General features: G+C 41.1%; 1 protein-coding gene across 1 annotated transcript in view; it reads right to left on the bottom strand.

Annotated features, from left to right (window-relative positions):
- The window catches only part of CELF2 (CUGBP Elav-like family member 2), a 293,960-nt gene extending 274,784 nt beyond the window's left edge, over window positions 1-19,176 (bottom strand). Inside the window, exon 1 of the mRNA XM_069458926.1 lies at window positions 19,103-19,176. Within this exon, the coding sequence (XP_069315027.1) occupies window positions 19,103-19,176 (74 nt within the window). The remainder of the gene's footprint in view (window positions 1-19,102) is intronic.
- Between the last annotated feature and the right edge of the window lie 345 nt (window positions 19,177-19,521).

The following is a 19,521-nucleotide window of genomic DNA, read 5'->3' as shown; positions in this document are numbered from 1 at the left end:
GATTTCTCAAAATTTACCATATTCCTAAGGCACACTGAACTCCCTAAAAATAGGGGGTCTTTGATTAAAAAAATTCAATCTGTCATAGCCCATATAAAGATTATCAACACATTCTGTTCTTCTCAGTCCCTTGGTTGTTTTTTGTAGACAATAATTAGCTTGATGAAAGGCAACTTCGAACACCCCACGCCACTCCACCCACTCCACTCTCAACATATACCACATTCCCAAGTCGCCTGGAGTTAATAATACATCTACCTGCACCTCTAGATTGCTCGGGCCCACGGTTTTTTCCAACAAAAATGTAACAGATATAATTATCTCTTATTTGTGAATGCAATTAGCTTTAAAAACTGGTACGTAAGTTCCTACTTCAATGACCAAAGTTATGAAGTGCACTTAATCTATCTTCCATTCAGTGGCTTAAAATATAACTTTAAAAGTAAACTGCACCTCAAACACTTTCTTCAACAGAAAAGCATTAGAAGCTTATAAAGCTTCCGAAAGGAATAAAACACGCACGTGGGCAAATAAAGAACAAGTTAGTCCACACGGTGATGACAGAGTTCCTCGCCCTCATGGTCTGAATTCACACCATTAGCAGAAGAGGTAGGTGAGAATAGCTCAAGGAGTGCTATGTTAGCTTCCGTGAGGTTTTTGGGTTTACAATCCAAACCCTGCATATGGCAAGTGCTCCATGAGAATCTGCTCAGTTCATTTCAATACCAGCAACACGAATTTTCCATTTTCCCCCTTTCTCGTTCGATGTGTTGCACCTACTATGTGCCATGTAGAGTATCAGGGGCTGTGTTCTAAGGCTCAGTTTGCCTTGGTTTCTGCTCTCAGTGTCCTGGAGGCTAATGGGAGAGACTGCACAGGACTCAGATGATGTTGCCATTCCGTGGTCAACACCGTGGGAGCACCGTGTGGCTGCATGTGCGTGCGTGTGCCCATGTGCGTGCATGTGCACACGTGTAGGACACCACGGAAGCACAGGGGCACTCAGCTTAGGGTGGTGGCTGGGAGATGGAATAAAAAGACAAGACTTTCCTATAGAAAGGCCCTATCCCTCCTCTATCGCAAAGAACTTGTAAAACTTATCATTTTTAATTCCCAAAGCATGTTTAATAAGTGAGTTTCATTGCTGCCAGCAATGTTTTAATAAAAATGAACCCAACCAGTATACTTTAAAAATAATTAGCATGATTTCCAGACTATATATGTGAGTTCCAAATATTAAAATGGTTTCACATGGTATATTCATACTAAGGTTATGGCACATTTTAAAATAATCCTTAAGAGTGTTCTTATCCCACCTTCTGTAGTTTATCTATGATTTATAAATTTATATGTGTAATGTATATAAAATCAGTGCCGAAACGCACATTCTAAGTTTCACTCCAGAATCATTTTATGGCTGTGTGCTGCATACTATTTGATTGATAATAGAAATCCTGTCAAAATTCCCACTGTCCCAGTGCCGTAACTACAACTCTTTTGATGTATTTGGGTAGACGAGTAATCACTTTCTAATAGGATTAACTTCACACCTTGCCTAAGTTGACAGCCATCCCGTATCAATAACTTAATAAGCACTACCGTTTGAAATACCATTCAATTTCACACACCACATACCTCTACCAGCACAACCTGGCAATGCAATACAGCGCAAACTACCTTGGACACATTCTAAGAATAGAAGCATTTTTCTCTTAAGAATATAGGCCAGAGGCTACGCAAGATGACTCCACAAAGAGAAGCCAAGCTACAGATGGAAAAAAGGGAAGTCATTTCTCCAATGAGGCTGAAAGGTCCACATCTCTGGAACACTGACCTGTGCTCACAGCACTTTCCATGCAAGCTCTGGCCCTCTGCCTACTATTACTAGCAGAGATGGCAGGTTTATAGTTTAACATGGCTACCTACCTGGACTTCTAGGGACTGGAGAATACTTTTTTTTCCCCCCACAAAATTTAATAAAAACTACAAACTAAAATCATTTTGTTTTTGCCATAAACCTAAGCTCCCCAGAAACAAGAAAATTTCAAGCTTTTCAATTTGCTCCTGCTCAATAATTCAACCTTTACCCAATTCTTTCTTGCTCTCTACCTTTATAATTTTCAATTAAATTTAAAATTTTATGACCATAGAATGTAAGAGCATCCAGATAAAAATAAAAGATTAAATGTTGAGAAACAGCTTTCCCCCCTATCAGCCTAGATATGGTAGTTGAAGATACAAGCTCTCTAAAAAGGGAAGATGGAGAAAGACAAGCTGAGAGCCAAAAAGAGGAAGGCAAGAGGCCCACAGTCATGAGGTAGGGAGGAGTAATGAAAGATAAGCAGAAAAGGAAAAACAATCACCTGCCAGAGAGGCCAACAGAGGAATCTTAAGGAGACAGTCAAAATTGCCCAATATATAGAAGCATGCAATAAACACTTTAATGACATAATAAAAAAACCACACAGGCCATAATGATGCTTCCTCCCTCATCCACCAGGAGGAACAAGGCTATCTGTAAATCCCCAGAGGGATCTGGGGATAAAACTCAAAATGGGAACAGACCCAGGGGTATCATCTTCCCATCAGAGATTGGTCTAAGCAGGCTGAAGAGATCAAGAAACCACCAGATGGCAACACAGAGCCAAAGATGATTCCATTTATTTATCTAGGAATCTACAACACTGGATCATAGAAATGGCCAATATATCAGCTAAATGTCTACTTTTATGTTTAGTAAAAGATAAGATTAGAGAAATAAGAATCAGTCCCCAAAGAAAGGTAAATACTGAGACTGAAGAAGCTTCTTGTCATTGTGCAGAACACACCTTCAATTAGTAACTGTACCTTTACTGTGTAAATGGCAGAGGAAAGTAATTAACAATTAATAGAAGCTGCCCTCAATTTAAAGCCTCCAAGGGAAGTAATTAAATTTAGTAGAAGCTGTAGCCTCTAAACAAAGATACATCATACAAATACAAAAGGAAACACAGATTTGAATAATAAATGCAAATTAGAAACAAGGCTTGTCTATAGGCTGAAGAGAAATGATCCTAAATTTATTTTTCCTAAGAAATTCTCTGTTCAAGAGACTGGTTTATAGACCTATTTTCTTCCAGGCAAAGGTTTGATCTGAATCCTGGCTGCTGTTTCTTAGGCACAACCTGGCTTCCCGAGTATTTATGCATGCAGATCAGACAGCTTCCTGCGGTTTGAATTAGCTGTACAAGTACCTTTCATATCAATGCAGATATACTCGATATACACAGTGTCAACATTACTACCAGGGATGGAGATCACAAACATTGCTCTGCTTGTTGGTCATGAAATAAAATTGCCAAGCAGAATCTGTGTAGCTCCACAGGGTAAATTAATGCAGGCAACACGGTTATCAGCAGTCTTTAGCCTGCCTCTCTAAGCTTCTAACGGAAACATTTAGGGAGAGAAAGTGTTACATCTGGCTACAGCTGCACATTACATGGTCCGTTGAGACTCGGATGCTGATGGCTCAACTGAATAACAAACAGCTGGGTATAAATGTAAAAATCAGGAAATCAATTTTAAACACACATATTTCACAAATCTCCTGAAATTCTAGCACTGCAGGAAAAAGAACAATTAGCATTATAGAGCAAAAAAAAGTATCTCCGTGATGACAATTCAAAAATATACCTGGGCACACTGGGGTCATTATACCTTGGCTGAACTCTCCTGTGTTTCACAAAAGGCAGCCTGAGAACAAACAACGGTGGTCTCCTCAAATCATTTTCTGGCTCTGGTCACGCTTTGGTTGAAAGTCATCAGAAGTATCTGAGCTTCCTATTTGAGCTTTCCAGCCTGGGGAAAAGTTATTAATTTAACTGACTGGAACAGAAAGGTTTCCCTGATAGTCTCGTTCTCAGCAGCCACCAACACTGAACCTAGGTGTGTTCACAGAGGGCTGCAGAGAGCCATTTCTAGCACAAGCAATGTGAGTCAGAAAAAACATAAGTTAACGAGATAGCAAATGCCTAAGTGCCCAGCAAGGTGCTAATACATTAGAAATACCAAATAAAGTTCTGTTACATTTTAAATAGCTTTTCTTTTCATAAGGATTTAGGTAAGAAAACAGGTTGGAGAAAGAGAGGCTAGAAATTTCTTCTCTTGAAGGTTTAAAAGCATTAATAATCATTTTTGTGCAAAGTGTTTGGATTAATCCTATGTAGGCTTTTAAAAATTGGCATATGTATTTGTATTTAAGAAAGCTAGTGGTACAGAATCAGACATGAGAAGGAGATCACCTAATTTATCCGAACTGGGACACTCTTCAGAGTAAAAAGGGGACACTATTAATGATGATGCTAGAGAGACAGGCATAAGCTGGGGCTATCTCAGCACACCAGGTCACATACTCACTGGATCTCGAGTACCAGGAGTACGAAGAGCTTGAGGTCATACCTCTAATGCCAAGTACGTGGTTCCTAGCCCCATCCTCTTGTTTTCAAACTGATCTGTGCCCACTTGTTCTCAAGATTCTCCATCTAGTGAAAACTAAAGAGCTCTTCTACAGGAAGTTCAGGATGGACTAGATAAAAATCTAGATTTCCACTGCTTGCACAATTCATTCTGTGGATCACACCAGATCCAATCTGACCTAATGGAGTGGGCCACTAATACCTACTACCACTGTAGCTTTTTCAGGTGGGGAAAGAACTGTCACATCACCAGTTTTGATACACGTTACATTTTCCCCCACCACAAGTTAACTGCATTCAATCCAAATGGCCAACAGTACGAAAGTACTAATGTATATATGCACGTTTACACCAAGAGACTATGTTTCCTCAATAACAAAGAACTCAGGAAACATTTTTAAGGAATCTAGGAGGGATATAGATACAGCAAAAAAAGAAAAAAGATGAGGCAATATTATACTCTTTACCTCATCTCATCTACAGGGTGAAGAATGAAGGTCTTTAGAAAATTTTAACAGTGAAATTCTTGTGTCCCAACAAGAAAGTCCTTTATTAATCCAACATACCCTCCAACACAAAAATACAGATCCTTCATTTCAAACGAGTGACTGTTTCACTGAAGAAATAGGCAAAGTCAACAGGACAAAAGCTCAGAGTAACCAAATATTTAACGCTTGTAACTTCACTTTATAAAATTCTGTAACACCTACATCAGCCAGCAACCATCCAACACATTATTATATGAGACCCTGAAACTGAATATTTGTGTTAAGAATGATGAAGATAAACTGACTCTTGTTCACTGGCAGACATTTTAGATTAATGGGGAGGGGAAAAAAAAAAGAACAAACTTCAGCACAGAAAATACTTAGGTTGTTTCCACATGATGACACCACAACTGATCAGTTCGGCCAAATAACAGGTTAGTGGTGACTCAAATCCTAAATTCCTCAGTTGTCCAACTTAATTTTAACTGTTCAATCTGCAGTACAAACTGTACAGCCGCCACATTCTCTGACTTACACTGTTTACACCACCACAGAGGAATCGATTTTGCTGCTGTAGAGGCCCACAAGAAACCCTGAGAATTAGATAACTTTAAAAGCTAATTTACTTTGGTTCTAGGCTAATTACATTTCTTAAAGTTAGTTTTGCTGATTGGATAAGAATCCAAGCTATCAAAAGCCCAGGCACTTAGAGGCATTAAACACATAACCTGTCAAAAAAAAAAAAAAAAAAAAAAAAAAATGCCCTGAACATAAGAGAGAGTATTTGTAATTCATAGCAAAAACTCATGAAATACACAAATTGAATTGCCCTCATTTATACCTTACAATTATTTTATATGATGGAGACTGCCTATGTCTCCAAATTTTCACTGTAGGGACCTTGCCTCAAAAGCTGCAACAATTCATTTAACTAGGAAAAAAAAAAAAAAAAAAAAAAAACCTCTTCTTGGTGTCTTGTATTTCACTGGAAGGTTTTTACTAGGACCCCAAAGTTATCTTATTTCAGCTCCATGAATGTTTAAAATACTGAATTGGTCACCTTCATAAATTACAGTATTAAGAGATCTGTCCAAAACCCAACATACATTTGAGTTTATTATTCACTTTAGAAAAGGTACCAACACACATTAGAGAACATCCAACTCACTAGGTAGACATTAACTGTTCACAGTTAGGACCCAATAAATATTTCTTTGATAACATGTTTGTCCTACCTGTCAGACACAAGAGAATCAGGAATAGCCTATGGGTTTCCTGAGCAAACTTAGGCATTGGTTCTGCTTCTATTTTGGATAAAGCCATCACAGTAACTTTTCTTTAGTTTTTTCAAAGAGGTTGGACTCTGCTAGGGCCTGGAAGGTGACTTACCACATCGTGTAACACCACAGAGATTATAAATTTAATAACTTAAAAGCAAAAAAAAACATGATGTTATCATCACTTCTTCCTCCCCTTAGTTTTTCCATCCAAAACCAAGGAACATCTATTTTATGAAATAGCTCCCTGGATTTTATAATGTTATTCAACAAGGAGCAAAATACTAAACTAGCACATACTACTACTTTTTAAAAACGCCAAATGGTTCCAACATTACAAATGGACTTTTATCATGTGTCTAGAAGAATAAATTGGCCAGGATGGTTTTCCGGTACCATGCCAGGTTCTAAGGACACCGAAAGTCTAATGCAGTGGGTCCCCCCTCCACCGGGGAGCACATGTTTTTTTACTGAGCCCAAGGTAGGGGTTGGGGGATGTGAAGATGACACCAGGTCACAGGGATGCATTCGCACCTGCCCCAGGAAGCAGCAGGCGTTCCTCAGCCAACTTTCTCGATTTTGCCCATCACAATTGGCTCTAAATCAAATTGTGGTTTCTCGCCTTACATCCTGGAAACAGAGGACTTGTGAGAGGAGGTGCCACTGTGATTGAGTCGACAATGGAGCCAACGAAGCGCTAACAGTAATAGCATTTTCCTCCCATTATGTGATCACTGGGAACCCAGCATTTTGACAAAGTGTTCAAACATCGGCAAATGGAGTTGGTATCATGTAGTCGAGAGCCATGGTATTGGGCCTTATAGTCTGACTTCTGAAAGCCTTATAATGAGGGTGGAGTGGATATACATTCCATTCTTTGGCTGTATTTTTGTTCAACAAAGCCTGCAATTTTCAGTCACTTGAAAATGTAATTATAGATAATGTTTGCATCAGTAGCAAGAATACAATAAGCACACAGGGCATGAAAACTCCACTCAAATCACATCCTCTTAGGTTATGCCTGCCAAGAGTAAAGGCATTTCGACAAGCTAATATACGGTATGAAATGGCTTGTGGGTTAGACCAACCCATGCATGAATTCCACTCTAACTTTACTATTTTCCCTTTCTTTACGTTGGGTATCTACACAGGAGACAGAAATTTATCATTTGCTCAGAGCTCAGAATCCCATCAAATGTTTATGTACTTGAGCACAAAGCTGTGGAGAGGATGACAGTGTAGGACACTTGAAACGGACGAGGTACCATATGTGAGTTGGTCACAACTGTCAATTATCTAAAATCCATCATCATCTTGCTTGGAGACTTGCTTATTCTACTGCCTACTTATGTGGCCCACTTATGAAGAAGGGGGTAAAAAATGGATCCAAGTGTAGAAAGGATACAGCATAAAGGCACCAAACGAGAGGGACAGGGGGACCAAACGCCACCTGAGAGCCGTTTTCTAACTCACAAGAAGGCATGGTAAGGGCTAGAAAAGACCCTGAGAAAAGCCAAGTGTTCATCTAAATCAGAGGCAAAAATTAAAAAGTTGGAAGTAAATGGGGGAAAATGCCAGGTATCTAATGAAATCCTCTGAAGAAACCTCTTCATAAAATATACCGTTATCGTCAATGAAGAGTAAGTATTCACCTCAACGTTCAGTGTTAATTGCTTCCTCGTCTCAGTGGCAAGTAAGACTCTGCCTCAGGCATTAAGAGATCTTGACACGGCTTTGGGGTCCCCTTCCACTGAGTCATCTCCCAAAACACTCTAGCCTTCTAGACTCAGAAATTATTCTGGCTGTGAAATAAAACCAAGAAAGAGCAACTGACATGAAAGAGCCCATTAAAAGCAGAAGACTGTTGGGTCACAGCTAAAAGCCTGTATTTCACACTCAAAGCCTACATACTCAGCTGTCAATCCGCCAACCTATCTAGATTTTCAACCTGTTTATATCTAAGAATCCCTCAAAAGACTTACAAGCAACCTCTAGGGCCAAACTTCTAGGCAACGCAACGGAAAGACCTCAAGCATTGGAAATGACAGAGACATGCACATGCTTGAGTTTTCAGTACTACCACATTACAGAACCTCTGTATCTTCATTTGCAAGATGGCAATGACACAAATTACCCCAACAAAATTTTTCTGAAGATGACTGATGACATATAAATTCCCTAGCCTGATGGCTGGCCCATGGTATACCCTGAATCAAGAACTAATATCATACAATATGGCAGAAAATGTAACCACAGGAAGGCAGCATCCCTTAAAATAATCAGAATTAAAAGAAACACACACCAAAAAGCAGCATATGGTTGTCAAAGGATTAGTTTGGTTGACACTAGAAAACATTTCTTGGCTTGTGAGTCTGCACTATTATTATATCGAACAGAGAACTAGAAATAATTTTGGATCAACAGTAGCGTATCCTTAGTAGACCTTGAAAACAAGACAGAGGCAAGATGAAGGCATGGCCATCACATGGCTTTGGAGGCTGACAAAAGTCCAATTTTGATCACTTTTTACAATACCTGGCCACAAATTGTTGGCCCAACTGAAAGTCTGCCTATAAAGTTAATGAGACCTCTTTGACACCAATAAGATAAAATGTGCTGATTACAAAGCACCAGTTAGTTTGTACGGAAGCATTTTGAGTATGTCTGGCCCCCTACTCCAAAGATCTTGCCAGCTTTCGGACACAGACCTACTTTTCCTTTCACAACAATCTCAGAAACAGCAGTAATCTTTAATATTGCCAAAGTCACACCCTGCTCCCCAGCCATGTCCCTGGTTCACCCCAATGCCAAGTGCTCTGTTACGTGAGGCAACAGAGTCTGCATTTTGGAGGTCACGTTCATGGCCTGAAGAATGCCTCCACAGTCAATATCACACTCTTAGCCATAGTAGCCGCCAAGTATTCCCCTGGCCGGTCATGGAGGATACTCCTCAATCAATGGATTCACACGCCGAGGCTTTAGGCTTCTGAACTGCATCTGATCATGTCCGATCTTGAAGAATCCAGTGACTTACAGCCTTAGGAGCAAGTTCTCAAACTATATGGTGGCTCTGATCTCTTAGGACTCCAAGGACCCTATCAGCTATGTTAGGAAAAAGAAGTGGTTGCTTATTAACCACAAAAACAGAATAACTAGGATATACCCTGCAGCGGGGGACTGCCTACATGTAGGAGGTAATACGCACACTATACCCCTTATACCTTATAAGACAAAAATCTGATCCTTCTCTAGGTAGTTTCTACCTCTGGAGGCACACCCATGCTCTCCAGGTGTGCTGAGCACTGGAGAGGCCATTAGTCAGGCTACAGGGTCTACACAATACACCTCCCAGTACTCGTATGATCAAAAGTGCTTCCTTAATGGCGGGGTTTCCCATAGGGTTAGGAGTCTCATTCTGTCAGAACCAGCCTTCGTACTGTGCAGCCGATTCTCTTCCCGTCAGAAAATCAGGATCTACTTCAGGGGGCACAGAGAAGGGCCTTTCAGAATGCGTACGTGGAGATACTGCCTTTGCTTCACTCCATCCTAGGATGGAAGGCCTGACCACAAGGTTCACAGTTGGAACGTGAACCATATTTTATTTCTCAATCACAAGGAGAAATTTCCTCATGCACAAAGGAGGAAAAAAAAAAAAATCAGTCTTTATGACAGTGTCCTGAGGACTGAGTATTTTCTGAAAGTTCATGTGGGGGCAACACTGCTTTATGGGTCTTTGCCTGAGTAGAAAGCACGAATGTTCCGAGGAAGAAAACATTAACTGTTCAGTTGTAATGAAGTTCCACTCTATTCAATTCTCCCAGGACACGTAGGTGAATTTGTGGTCAGTTTTAAGTACCAGGAAGCTATAAAATATTTAGGTTGTCATTTCTTTCCCAACATTAGTCTGACAATAATATACTGTGAGACAGGTAAGAAGCATATTTTATCATCCTTATTTTCTAGATGAGGAATCTGGACAAATCAACTGAGACCCGCAGGAGGCATGGAACAAATCAGACGACAGGCCCGGAATTCTCATGAGAAGCCTGCTTAGTCAAGGACGCCTAGCCTTGCAGGGGACCCTTCCACCTTGTCACTCGGAGAGATCCTAAAGCAATGTCCACAGTGATTCCATTCCATGACACATAGGACAAGCATCCCTGACAAGCAAAAACAATCCAAGAGGAAGTTAGATCTATTAAAAATTAAAACCTACACATAGCCAGTGGAATTAAAATGGTCTCTGTATTAAGAAAAGTTGTTTCCTAAACTCTTCCTAAAAGGTAAATTCTATGGCGAGTGCTCAATGAGGGAAAAGAAATGACTTGCCTCTTAGCTTCTTCTCCAGCACAGCTGTTTGTGTAAGGGGCCTCTAAGATGAGAAGGAAGAACACCTCCCAAAGTGCCCTAAGAATACAGAAGACGAAGAACACCATCCATCACATGTTGGGATCAACTTTCTGACATCTAAGTGTAAAACAGAAAGGATGAACAAGGAGTCAGGAAAATATGGGTTTGTTATGGAAAAGAAAGAAGAATCCTGACAGGTAGCATTATGGTGCAATATCAGGACAGGGCGAATATATAGAAACTGCCTTGAGATGGAGCTGCCGGCAGCATCAGACAGCATTCGGGCTTCTCAAAGGACTCGTGCACGTTCTCTCTAAATCCTGACACCAAGACAAGACGGCTGAGTGGACAATGGGAGTCACGAGGAAAGATGTTACCACCATGGACCGAAGTGAATAACGGCAGTGGGAGGCCTCCTGGTGACAATTTTGAGAAAGCAAACACAGCTGCAGCACAGCCAAATATAGCTGGCCAAGACAATGACATCCATAAAGTTAATCATTCTGAAATATGCTACCCTTATGATCAACCCAAAAACTCAACACCCCTTCTGTAATGTAGGAAGTCAAAATACAGTTTTATGCACAGACACACGCAGCTGCTCCACTGGAATGTGCAGTAAGTGATGATGGAGGTATTTTGATAACGCTGTAATCCTGAGAGCTATGCCACAAACGGATACGGCCCCTTCTCTTGAAACTTAGGAAACCGCTCCGGGAAAGGATAATAAAACGGGCTTCAGAGAAGATGTTTTAAAAAGCTATAAATCAGGAAAACATAAAGGTAAAAGAAAACTTCAGAAAAAAGCTGTACTGTCGGTGACCTCGTTGAATCTAGACGGGGTACAAAGAGCCAGGAATGAAGAGTAAAACAAGTAAGTATAACTAACTACATCCACATTATCCCTCCACCAAATGCTTTCCTTTCTGCTTTTTCACACCCTCTTTCCCTTCTGTTATTCCCCTAAGATTTTTCAGGGACAAAATGAAGTGTGAGATTTCAACTTGTACTTGTTTCACTTGCTGGGCACTCAATGCCTTCCTCCAAGTTCCAGAGAGAAAATAACTGGGGGGGGGGTGTGTGTGTGTGTGTGGCGTGGGGGGGGGGTTGTGTTTAAGTTGGTTTACACCAAATTTACCCCCTTAGCTTTATCAATGTCCTGTGAACAATTCACTTTTTTAAGATCGTCAGTTTACTTGTGGACTCCCATTAGGCAATCAAAATTTCAAGGACTCCTTTCAACAGCAACAGGAGGCCACGGGACAATGACAACGATCACATAAAATGGTGGCAGCAAAGCAGCACAAGGTAAGGATTCAGTCTGGCCAGCACCAGATCCACACAACAAGAAAACATCTGTTTTAGGACCTACTGTCCCGATTTTTCTGTGAACAATCTTTTTTTCCCCCCTACTCCTACTCTAAAAGACCTCCCTCCAGAGTAGCAACATCTCAACTGCAACTGAGGAACAGAGAGGTCCCAAAATCCAAGGACCCTGCTGCAGGGAGAGACAAGACCATTAAACTGCGAGGGGTCTCAGCTCTCCATCCAGCAAGACATGGCAGGATGACCACACTGAATTATTTTTAACCTTTAATAGAAATGAACCTGATGTTGTCAGCAAAAGAGTCAAAACACAGTCCTGCGACCTTTCTCTAGCAGTATCCTTAATTTGTAGTACATCTTTGGTCAAGATGTAAAACCTTTCTGAACCTTAAATTTTTCAGTTATGATGGTAATAATACGTAAAGACGTGTTACGTTGTGCAACAATTTCATAACTTGTCAAACCAGACACCATTTAACAGCAGATATTTTAAGACAGTGAAGAATTACGCCCAATATATGTTTCAATAAATACATATTTATATTCACACATGCATAGATACGTTCACACATACATTTTATGCCCACTGACCACAGCCAGGTAAATTACAAAATATTTTGCTCTTTTATAGCCTGAAGGACCAACTGATTTTCTTTGCGTCAGAGAAATGAGGTTCAACTTTCCTGCTACAGGGGAAGACTAGGAGAAACGAAGACGTAACTCATGGAAAAGGATATAGAATGCCACCTGAAAATGTAATGAGTTTAATCCAAGCTATGAACCTTCTTTAGAAAAAGCATGGAAATCAAGCCTTTTCGCATAAAATCATTGAATCTGAGACTCAGTATGTACGTTGAAGTACTTAGAAGTACACTGCTATGGTACTAAAAATTTTAAGCTGTCCAAAAGTTATGTCAAAATGTCAAATAAATCAGCTGAAGTTAATTGCATTCTCTCTGGGTAGTGAGTCACCACCTTCATCTGTGAAAGTAGGAAATAGTCTTATTGGAGCTTGTAAATGTCAGACAAAGCAGCTGTTGGGCTGGAGGAGCTTGATTTCCATGGTTATGACAGCCAGCTACACCCAGTCTCACTGAGCAGAGAAACCTCTTGGACTTCTTCAATTATCAAGACTTAAAATACAAACACTAAACGCATCCCACTTTTAAAGCACTATTACCATGAAAGGAAGCCTGGTCAACTGGTCATCGATCTGGGTGACTCTTCCCTGCTGCTGACCTCAACGAAGCACAGATGATTTAAACCTACACCTATTCAGAATAGATTTCTTTATTTAAAATATGATCTCAAGTAAAAGGCCACATAAGCCTGGTAGGAAAGTATAGAAGAAGAAACTGAAGTATTTTAGTCTAAATATAGCCTAAACTTATTTACATAAATCTTTGGTTGGAAAAAAAAAATGGGTCTCATAATTTGCTGGTAAGTTGGCTCTGAGGCATTCATTCAAATGGAGTAATTAAAATTTAACCGAAACCCGAATTTGTGCTCCTAAGTCATTCTGAAAGCCATATGATTACGTATCTATTAGCATTACATTTTTAAATTATCAACTGATTTTAAAACATCCCTCTCAGTATCTGAACACAATACACAATCCGCAGTTCATAAAAGAGACCGTTCATAAAACTCCGGGTTGCCACTTCGAAAGAGTAAATCTCAAATATGCTCACAAGGCATTTCAACCACATAACTGGAATTGTATTTCTATAAAAATAGCTCCAGTAATCACTTTCTGTCATGGAGTTAGAACAAATGGGGAGAGCGAAGCTGTTCGAAATCTCCCTAAGTGTTTCCCCCTTTCTTTGAAAAGTCCTTTAGGAAGAGCATACAGCTCTCACTAAATGAAAAAGACGTTCCCAGGAGGAGAAGGAAGTTTCCATCCCTTCACATCTGGAGTCAGAGCATGAGGATACTGCACGGCGCAATTAAACAGTGATGGTGCTGAAGGGGAATAATTATTTTACAATTACCTGAGAACATCACATTTACTGCTCTAATTAGTTTTTGTTTCCCACAAAGGTTTTCCCAGGAATGTGCAGCTCCATTTCTCTTACGTTTACCCAGAGCTTTTTCTTAAGGAAAAATAAAAATACATTTTCTGCACGGCTACACAAGTAGCACACCACTGATGCTGGCTTCATTATATTCCTCGGTACCCTCCTTGATAGAGGAAACAAACAGGACAGCATGAGGACCTGTAGGTGCCAATGAACTGGAAATCGTTAGTAGTTTCCAAATCCTCCCTCTTCTGCGGTTTTGTAAAACAAATATTACACTGAGAAATACTTAACTCTTTGTAGGTTAGGTACTTCCTAATCCAAGAACAAAAAGCAAAAATGTGACCCTCCCCTGGAAAACCAAAACCCTCCAACAGTAGTACTCTAAAGTGGAAATAATGACCCCTGTAAATCTGAGTACAATTCAGTATTGAACATAAACAACATCCATGCCTTGTTAATTTCGCTCCTTGAAACATACTGAAAAGATAACATTTTCCATCTAGATGCAAATATGATAAAGGATGGTTTAACATTTGTGAAAGTTTGTTTCAGTTTTTGTTGTTTTTAAAAATAAATTCCACAATGACATCAGATTTCCATTATGGTATCTGGTCTCCTGAGTCTCCACATTAAGTCTCCACAGTGAACACGGCCCTGAATTTCTGCACAATAGCTGGATCATATCATGTGCTGGTTGTATTCGACTCAACTGCATTAGATCATTTTGCATGCCAAAACATTACCTGTTTTTTTATGAGAACCCAATGAGTGTTTAACTTGTAAGAAACAAAAACAAGGGGTAAAGAGAAATGAAAAGTTTGGGGTTTATGTTAAAAAAAAAAAAAAAAGGAAGGAGATTGCAGTCTTTTATCACAGGCCAAATATAGTGTTATTATAGCTGTTAGGGGGAGAGAAAAAAAACAACACTGTGAGGTGGAAAACATCCTAAATGATCTCATGAAATCTTAATTACTAGGTTCATGTCTGAAAATCCTATCTCCTTTTTATCTTGTCTTTCAAGGGTCTTGTTTCCCCAGTTCACTACATCTCATCAACAATAATTTCAATCCAGCAAATTACAATTAAATAGCAAGATTTAACAATTAAAATACTACCTCTGCCCAGATCAAAGATAACATTAGCGCTCTAAAAAGCCATTGTGGGATGAATTCTTGGCTTCAGAAAGTAGCTGATACTAAAATACATACTATTAACTGAGAAGTCCCACCTGAAAACGTATTTTTAAATTTTTCCTTAAAGAACCATATGTAAAGCCCATCCTTCAGAGTTTTCTCTTTCATTTCCTTTCATGACTATCATGGAATCAGGTAATAAATGTCAGTTATCTCACTATTTCATTATTAACAACTGCATTTTCCAAATATACTTTAAATCCCTACAAGGGGGAGAAAAAGGACGCACTGCTTTTGATTTTCATCCTGCTGCTACCATATAAACCAAAAAAATTTTTTTAATTAAAATATATTATCAATAATTAATGAACATACAGAGTAACTGTGAATTTGAATCGAGTCACAGTATAAAATGATGCCTCACATGCATCAATCCTGAATAGCTGACATTTATTTCTTACAATGCTCACTCTCATGTGACACAATTTTGGTTTTATGATGAAAATCTTTGTCATATACTTTAATTCACAGTTCTCTCTTCTCTCCCCCTCAACAAGAACATAAATGTAACATACCACTGCACATGCGCACACGCCTGAAAACCACAGCTTTGCCATTTACTGCCTATGTGGGTGGGCAAGCAGGTAACCTCTTTAATCATCATCCGTAAAATGGGGACAGTACCGTGAGGATTAGAGGTGATATAAATAAAATATCCCAGCACATAGTAGGTATTCAACTAACAACTCATATCTTGTCATCTGGGCGAAGTGGTACTTACTGTGCCTCCCTGAACATACTGCCCCTTCTAATTTTTTCTTCATCTATAAAATGAGGCCTGATGGAATGGTCTTCAAAGCCCCTTTTAACTTTTCCAGTGATGACCTTAGGATCTCCTTTCAGTTTAATGATACACTGGTATTTTCCCAGCTATTGTAACTTGGGAGGACTTACTCTCAACAAAAAGTCTAACTCATCAAGTTGATGAATTTACAGTCAGGATAATTTTCCTGCTTTTCAATAAGGTTAACTACCAAATGTGAAAAAAATACTAAGATTTCATTTTAATTTACTGGTAGCCTCTTCTCAGTATCTTTTTCTAATATTAAAAGCCTGAACTAATACTTTTTAAACTGCATTTATACATTTTTGTACTCATAACCTTTTACTTCCAAGGCATTATTTCTTAGTTTTGTTTAAAAATTCAAAAACATTTAGAAACCCTAAATATTTGTACATCATTAAAAGGTGAAACAAAGACAGAAACGCTCATCCCCACCCCATCGAAAATCAGCTGCCCCAGTTTAACAGAATTAAAAAATCAGTTCCTATTTTCATTATGCTTTGTTGCAAATGGTATTCTAGAGTAACACAAAGGCAACGAAACACTTTAATAGTCAAGATTATTTAAAATGTCCATTTCCACGAAGTTTCGATACTGAATATTTAAAACCCCAAAACCTTGAAGCATATGTTAGAGCAATTCTATACCACTACAGAGCCTTAAATGATCTGGGCTCTTTAAACACAGGATGGCTCGTGGAGCCACCGAGTGTAATAATTCATCTCAAAAGCTATTTGTTCATCTGCCTTGAGGACTCAAACATATTACATCTTGCAAACTTATCTAATATATTCTTGTGGGAAAACGCCATTGAAAATGTTCTACTGCTTTAGAAAAATCAACACCAGCAAAGCCCCCATGCTTTATTTAAGTTCCTTTTAGGAATACGCCAGTATCTAGCACACTGCAATTTAGTCCAAATGGCAATATACCACACATGACAACCAGTCCCGGAAACAATAAATCCACACAGCCATCTTCTCAAGTCTATGAATATGGCAATAAAATATGCTGCCCAGGCGGGCTTCAGATATTTTCAACTTGGCATATTCCCTCCCACACACCTCTATCACCCGAATACAGTGTCTAATAGGAGTTAATTACAACCTATTTTAGAAAACATGCTAGTGTTTACAGGGCTGTGGAGACACACAACAGTTATCTTAGAAACAAATAAAATTATCATCTACAAATCCTCTTTTTTTCTTTAGTTCAATTAAGCAATAGTTGACAAATGCTGAAAACAATTTGGGTTTGATACCAAAGGGAAATAACTAAAATTTGCAAGAGAAATGAGGTAGAAATCACAGCAGGATTTGTACAGGAGACTCCATGGGTAGGATACTAAGGTTCTGTTCAGAGCAAATAGTATGAATAAGCCACATTCATCCACCAAATGAAATGGACAAATTAAATTTTCATAATTCATAATTTAATTGATAAAAGACTGCATCTTTCAGAGACCATTACCACTTTAAATTCATAGAGCATTCATTAGCTAGATATATTATGGTCACTTAAGTAGCAGGTGACCATAAATTCAAAATCACGATCAAGCTAATTCTTTGGTTCAGCCCAGACACTCTAGAGGAGAAAACACATAAAACTTCCAAATCAGCTCATGTGCAAACATTACGTTTCTATATAGAGATCTATTTTAAGGGGGGCCAGGGCACAGATCTCTTAAAACAAATATGGAATTGCTACTAATGAAGATTAACTCCTCCGAGAAAACTGCCAAAAGGAATTCAATATTAATTTATGTTATCTGATTATCTCAGCTGAAACAATGGAACCTCAATGTGTATTAGCAAGTTAACATTCGTAATATCGACTGAAAAGACAATTCACATGTAACAGATTCTATCATTCCCCTCCCCCCACTTTTTTCTTTTTTCTGGTCCTTAGCATCTCAAATAATTGGCCACTGCGGAGTTTCTCAAAAATCTCTCAACTCTTAACACTTTAACATACTAGAAAAAGAATCCAGCGTGGCAGAGGGAAAGTTAGGTGCCAGGGAAACGGATAACAAAGCTTGCAATGGCCTGAACATTGCAGGGTACCACACGATGCCAGAAAGAATACGCATGTGAAGTCGTAGCTGGGAAAGAACAGGAAACATCCTGTATTTACTCTTATGCTACCAGTCCGTTTTTTCCCTGGATTAACTGCAGCCTAGATGCACTGTGAAATTTCTCGCCTAATCAGAGTGAATCTTATATACGCCCTGTCTAAAAAGGACACAGACCGTTCGGTTCCACTCTCACAATCCTTTTTCTCTCTTTAGGTTTTCTTTTCATAACATGCCTGAAATACAAGCAGATCCTACTGACAGCCCCTGACTAGTAAGAGAAACTTTCCTATCAAGACTAACAAGCCAGATAAAAATTAGACATACTTTCCATTCCTCAGGAATCCCAGCTCTCTACTTCTTCCAATAAACGCTCCACCCTAGTTTGACGACATGTGAAACAAGCAGAACCACATTAATTATTAAATTACAGACTGCACATCAGACAAACCATCATGATTACGTAAAAATTACCTCTAATTTCTGCAATAGAGCACACCTGGCTAGTTTAACGCTTTCTAATTATTCTTTTTCTTTTTTTTTTTTCTCTTGCCTCTTCTCTCCTTCCCCTCTCCCACTTGAAAGGAATCCTTGCAAAGGCAAAGTCTGATGAGCGGGTAAATCTGCTAAGAAAAGATCTGCAAACGGGCCACGAGAGCTCCATCAGCTCGGCGTTGCAAACGCCACGAGCGTGCACACTTGCACGCGCGCACCCCGCCCTGGACCCCGCGCCCCGCTCGCCGGTCCCCACCCCGGCGCCCGGGACGTCGCGCCCCGCTCGCCGGTCCTCACCCTGACCTCGGACCCCGCCCGGAGCCGGGGACGCCGCGCCCCGCTCGCGCCGCCGGGACCCACGGATGCCGCGCCCCGCTCGCCGGTCCGCACCCTGACCTCGGACCCCGCCCGGTCCCCGCTCTCCCGGCTCGCCGGTCCCCGCACCGCTCAGCGCTGCGCCTCCGGACACTCTCCCTCCTCCCCGCGTCCGGCCCCGGCCTCCGAAAGCCCCGGGAGGCGGCTGATGCCGGAGCGGCCAACTCGCGCCCGGGCGCCGCGCGGCGCCTGCCGGCTCCGAGGGGAGCTCGGCCGCGCGGCCACTCGGCCCTCGGACGCGGCGCAGCGGGCGGCCGGCTCCACTCACATTCTGTCGGGAACGAGCAGGCGGCCCTCGACCATCATGTCCGGGAGGAAATCCAGCTTGAAGGCAGAAGTCATGTTCGCGGGCGCACGCGGCGGCGGCGGCGGCGGCGCTCGGGCGGGGGGCGGCTCTGCGCGCGTCCGAGCGGCCGCGGGCGGCGCGAGACGGGCAGGGACAGGTGCGCGCGGCCTCCCCCGGCGGCCGCCGAGCCGGCACTTGTCACATTCTCTCCCTCGCGCTCTCCGCCAATCCCCTCCGAAATCCAGCGCCGAGGCGGCCGGCTGCCCAGCGCCAGGTGCGGCGGGCGGGGGCGGAGCTCCCCGGGCGCCAGCCGCCGCCGCTTAACCCCTGCGGGCCCGCCCGGGTCCCCGCCCCGGCCCGCTGCGCGGAGGGACCCGGGCAGGCTGAGCGCACCGTCTCCA

This window comes from Eulemur rufifrons, chromosome 25, assembly GCF_041146395.1.
Source record: "Eulemur rufifrons isolate Redbay chromosome 25, OSU_ERuf_1, whole genome shotgun sequence".
NCBI classification, from domain to species: Eukaryota; Metazoa; Chordata; class Mammalia; order Primates; family Lemuridae; genus Eulemur; species Eulemur rufifrons.
This window is presented reverse-complemented; position numbering and strand designations above follow the sequence as displayed.